The 6,000-nt window shown below is 37.3% G+C and overlaps 1 protein-coding gene across 1 annotated transcript; it reads right to left on the reverse strand.

Annotated features, from left to right (window-relative positions):
• Positions 1-1,225: 1,225 nt before the first annotated feature.
• LOC311342001 (olfactory receptor 52K1-like) lies at positions 1,226-2,182 on the reverse strand (the record flags this gene model as incomplete). Its single annotated transcript, XM_084466816.1, has 1 exon — positions 1,226-2,182. The coding sequence occupies one exon, from the start codon at positions 2,180-2,182 to the stop codon at positions 1,226-1,228; it is 957 nt and encodes a 318-aa protein (XP_084322942.1).
• Between the last annotated feature and the right edge of the window lie 3,818 nt (positions 2,183-6,000).

Genomic DNA, 6,000 nt, shown 5'->3' on the forward strand with positions numbered 1-6,000 from the left:
CACAACTAACCATGCAGTAGTGCGAAGCCGGGAAGGACACAACGCACAGTCGCACACACTCATCTTATGCACAACAATCAATCTATCATCACTGATAGATTGATCAGTCTTGATTGAGTCTTGAGTCTTGATCAGATCAGTCACTGCAAAGATTTAAATAGCCTCTTACCTTAAGTTAGAATGGACCCAAAGTGTGTGAGTGATACACTCTGGTTTAGCTTTCGCTTGCTATCCGTTTTTAGTATGTTGTATTCTCAACATTACGTCCTTCTTCTAAGATTATATCAATTAGGTCGATGCCTATCCTTATTTATAAAAATACAACCATATTTTAAAAACTAATTTGCTGTGAGTGACTTTTTGCACGGGGTGTAGATCATGTTTCAGTGTTCCACTCAAACCCTAATGTGCTGCAGTTTACCTGAACCTATCCCTGAGCAAGAGGCCTACCCCTACCTGCTCATTAATAGCATGTATCTAAAAAAGAGATTTTGTTTAAAAAGACTAAATTCACTAAATAGTAAATATACCAAATATATTTGCAGAAGGCTTCATGTTAAGAAAGTCCTATAATGTTTCTGGGTAGGGAATAAACTGGTTTGAGCTTATGTTGGAGAATATGTTGATTAAGGTTATTCATTGTTTTGTTGTGAATTAAAAGAAGGACAATTGATTCTAAATAATTCTGTGACAAACATCATTTTTTTAATGTATGTGGATAAACAGATATGAATATTTTATAAATCATAAAATGGGTGACGACTTAACAGCTATCAATGTTGCTGGTATTGAAGCAGTACCCTATAAATGAAAAGGTGCACACTGAAATTTGCTATATTCCACATCAATTTACATTTACCTTGTTGGGAATGTGTTGTTATAAAATGTTATTGGAATCAGGCCTAAGAAAAAACTAATAAATTTAGGGATTATACTATACTATATGCCTCACCTTAAATGCCCATAAAATATATGAAACTGTTTATATATAACCAAATTGTTGGAAACACTAATGTATACACAAATGCTATTCTTTATATAAAAAATGAAATACAGTAATGCAGTCAAACATGTATACAAAATTATTGCAATTATCTAAATATTACAAAAATAAACTGTAATTTGTATTTACATTATTGTGTGCTTGTATGCTAAGGGAAGGTTGAATTATTGGACATTTTACATTAAGTACCACTGCTTTATTATTTGCTTGGCTTTTAAACCTTCACACACCGATTCTTGTTTTTTTCAACCTCTTTATCATATTATCCTTAATATCCTTAGTCTTTAAACAATAAATGATCGGATTTACAGCAGCCGGACAGAGACTGTACAACAATACCAGGGAAATCTGGAAATCTATACCGAAAGAAAACCCTACGTAACTTGAGACATAGACAAAACAGCGGGGCAGGTAATACAGACAGGTTATGAAGATCTGTGGCGTACACGTGGATAGGGCTTTGTAGCGCCCTTCCCTCGTTCTGGCCAGTTTCAACACAGCCACAATGATAATAGAAAAGTATGAAAAAATAATGAATGCCAGGGGAAGCAACAGACTGAACATGGCATAGCCCACGGCAACAGACTTTGCAAACTTCACCTCCTCCTTTCCACAGCCGAGGCTGCTGATGGATATGAAGTCACAGTAGCACTGCATGATGACGTTTGAAGCGCAGTACGACAAGTTGAGCGCGTGGGTCATAACTCCTGACATACTGAGAAATGTGAGGGCCCAAGACAACACACACACAATGGAAATATTCTTGGTGGTAATCAGGGCGGGGTAGCGCAGCGGGACGCAGATTGCGATGAAGCGATCGAGGGCCATGATCAGCAGAATGATGGAGTGGATCGCTCCTAAAGAGTGGACAAAGTACATCTGAGTAAAGCAGGCGCTAAATGGTATGATTCTGTCGTCCAGCCAATATCTGAATATCATCTTGGGGAGGGTCACCGTTCCAAACAACAGGTCGTTCATGGCCAGATGGCAGAAGATTAAATAGGTGGGCTTGTGCAGACTCCTCTCACAGCAGACAAACACCAAAATTAAGAGATTTCCTCCGACAATGATCAAGTACAGGACAAAGAGGCCTGCTGCCACCAGGCCATCATACTTAGGGTTGAGTCCTGGGAAGCCAAGAATTATGAATTCTGTGACAGTCGTGTTGCTGGTATTCATTATAATAGTAATAGGATAGTAAAATAATTAAATGCTGGAAAAAAAACTGTCAAAAGGAACCTTGAACAACAATTCAATTAAGACAATTGGAAGATTCAGATTGCTCATCTCAATTTTTTGTATTGCATGATACTGGAGATCCAGGACTGAGATGCATGCTCTGGATGTGAGATCTGGCTGAAATACAGTAGACATTAATATATTATTTTCAGCTTTATCCCAGAGGATTTGCTGGTTAGGTGAGAGAAATTTTATTGGATAAAGTTCCTCCCCTTGGAGCACATGCGCAATCATGTGGTTTGACATCATCCATCTGACTCTGATGAGGAGGATTGCTGAGTATTGTGTTGGTTATGGGGAAAATTGTTAATACTTCCTGACATGTGTTAATGGCAGGGAACTTTGTAAGATCCCCTGATTTGATAAGATTACCTTTATTCAGCCTAGCCTTTATTCAGCCTTTATAGGCAGGCCTTGACATTAAGCTTTTTAAGCCACTTGCCCTTTGGGCAAGCTGTTATGCTATGGATGTTACTTGTCCAAAAGCAAAACCTACTTGCCCAAAATGGAAAATGTATGCCTATAAAGAAAATATCTAATGCAACATATCAGCAAATATATGTTCCTCAACATACTAGACCCGTAATGTAGTGAAATTGTGTTGATGAATCCCATTCCGGGGTAAGTAAAAACCGCAACTGGTTAACTTTTACTCACTGTCATGACGGACCCACAGAATCTTCTCTGACTAACCAAACCTGCTCACTTAACTTGCCCGAACGGACAACTACATGTCACAATTTAGTTGCCCGATCACAGAGTTCACCCGCCCCGGGCAAGCAGGCAACCGTTAATGTCGAGGCCTGATAGATGAAGAGTTCACCAGAGGTCAGGGGAGCAGGGTAATGAAACTGCTAGTCTCTAGACAGAACAAGGAACTAGAGGGGTTACTACTTCTATTTCCCTTACATTTGGCCCGAGCAAGCTGTAAAATAAATGTTACCCGACTGAAACCAATACTAATTTTCGGTAACATCGTCATGCTAACGATAATAACAGCAGCAACAAGGTTGATATAGATGTAATATATCAGCTTATGTAGCTCCTTGTCAGTTGCAAATGCATCAAGGACGCTATGTTTGTTGTTAGGCTGCCGGAGCACTTAGGCTCTGGCAGCCTGTCAGCTCTGTAATAACCACCATTAGACCTGTGTGTAACCCCAGAATAACCAGGCTTCCAGTTAATTTAATTATTAGTGAAACTCCCCAAGTACTCAAACATCTCTAGTGATTGGAAAACCTCCTGATGGGACATTAATTCATATTTCAAGTTCTAAATCCTAAGGGGTTAAATGGTAATGCAGGCCCCAGGAATGCGGATGCCTATGAGCAACAATGAAATGTTGTTCCATTAATATATTATGGTATTCATATATTTATAACATTAATATGAGTTACACTGAGTCAACTCATATAGTTATTCTGATTTGTATAAGATTCAAATAAATTCAAATTCAAAATAATGTGACTTAATTGTCGAACCTCGTCAGAAATTAACTTGATTGGATCATATTAATAGTACAAGCATTGTCATGTTTATTATGGGTCGTAGTTGTAGTAGCAGTAGTAGTAGAGTAACTATTTATTGTAGCAGTATAAGCAGTAGCTACAGTTGCAGTAGTAAAAGCAGTAATAGTGGCAGCAGTAATAGCAGTAGATAAAGTAGAATTGGCAGAAGTAGTGGTAGTAATAGTAGTGGCATACGTGGTGATGGGGAAAGTAATAGCATAGTATTGAGTGCTCTTTAAAATACTTTCACAAACTACTTTGCCACCATCGTCCAATGTCCATCGTCCACAGCAACGCTGTGTTGTGCTTTTTTAAATGTATGCTGCCCTGAAACCAACTTGACTGTGTGAAAACAAATATTCCCTTAGGGACATGAAAGAACCTAACTAACTAACTAATGTCACAGTTGACATAAGTATTAGAAAGAGTTCTAAATCATTCAAATTGTTGTACATGCAGAAGAGATGATAAATGAAACAGGCAATATTTTTGTGCTTGTGTTTTGTTATGACGTAATTGATGGAACACTGCATTATGTTACAAACTCACCTAGGTATTTTGTTATGTAAACGTCTCCTAACGATCCACAAATGCACACCTGTACACATACCCACAAACTCACACACAAACAGACACACACTTGCATGTCAACATGCAAATGTTTAATGACACACATGGGACCATTGTTGGAAACTAATTAGATTCTACTGGGAGCTCATTACCTGTGTTGTTTATTTCAAGCACAGTGTACTTGATATTGTTATGAATACTGCAAGTGAAAAAAAAAACCCTCTAGGAAAATCACTTTCATTGACCTTCAGAAAAACTTGTATGCATAAATTATAAACAAGTGCTGGGATGCAAGTCATACCACTTTATCCATTTATTGTATTTGTCCCTGGTTAGATAACTTAGTCAAATGTGAATATTAAGAATAGAAAAAGGACAAAATGGCGACAAAAATGCTATTGCTGATTGCTATTAACTTTAATAATACAACACTTGTGGCTTGAAATGTATTGTATTCCAGTTTCAGAATATTGTTAGAAAAGTGTTTTTCAAAATATATATTGTGTGTCTATTGTGGGTCATGGCCACAATATGGCTTGTACAATGAATCATGAGATTTTCTGTATGCAATATGTTGCCATTCTGAGATGCCATCCTAAATTAACGTAAATATCTCGTTCATAATGACAAATCATTTCCAGATTAAATACTAAACAATTACCCAAACATCAGTTCTACCAATAACATTCCTATGCTTCTGAAATTGAGATGCGAGGTGACGTCTCGATATATGAAAACATTTTCATAAACAATAAATAAACATATATACAAATATTAAGATACACATGCCTGCATGTATGTTTAATTTATATAATAATAATATAATCTCCCATTTTCTGACAGTTATGAGAATATAATGTTTTGTTCTACTGCGCAAAGTATTTGGAGGGCCCTCAGTCAGAAGTACCTCCAGAAGTGGTACTTCAAACCATATTTCCTTTGTGTCGCTGCCTGTGGCTTTGTCACTCTAAAAAAGATCACAACTAATATTTGATCTAAAAGGACCTTACAACGCGAGTATTGAGTCAGTGCTCTCTATTACTGCTGACAACCCGGCTAATTATATTAACACTGTCGAGAGGCAACAGTAATATAATATCTTTTGGTGGGGGCAGTACGTTTAATAGTGGCATTGGCAATGCATAAGCCTGCGTATACAGTGTATAGGTTCATAGTAAGTATTAATAATAGGCTAATTCTGAGCAGTAACAATTTTAATATAATTGCATATTAGAAATAAGGAATGAAATTCAAATGGGATTACCGGTATAGAGGAAGATTGAAAGCTCTACTGTGTTCATTATGTGCTATGTTTTGCAAAGTTAATCTTTATTTTTATGCAATGAATGCACTTTATTTAAGTCATCCGTTTTAAGTCTTAGCGAACCTACATTTGAAGGAAAATGTAAATTGCAGGCCGCCTGCTGCGGCCATTTGACTGAAGCCGACCGTGCTAATATGCCGTCCTGGGTGCCTCGTCCATTTAGGTTTTTCAGTGTGTACAAACCAGACATGAAATCAATTATAGGGGAAACACTGATATTACATTTTATTATTTGATTAAACATTGTTTTTATTAGGGATATGTGGCTTTTGGCATGTAGCTAAACCCTGGCCAGTTCATTCTCCTGAAGCTAGCCCATAACAGCTAGGCTTCTGATTGATTATAATCATAACAGA

Source organism: Micromesistius poutassou (genome assembly GCF_964030765.1).
Source record: "Micromesistius poutassou genome assembly, chromosome: 4".
In the NCBI taxonomy this organism is placed as follows: domain Eukaryota; kingdom Metazoa; phylum Chordata; class Actinopteri; order Gadiformes; family Gadidae; genus Micromesistius; species Micromesistius poutassou.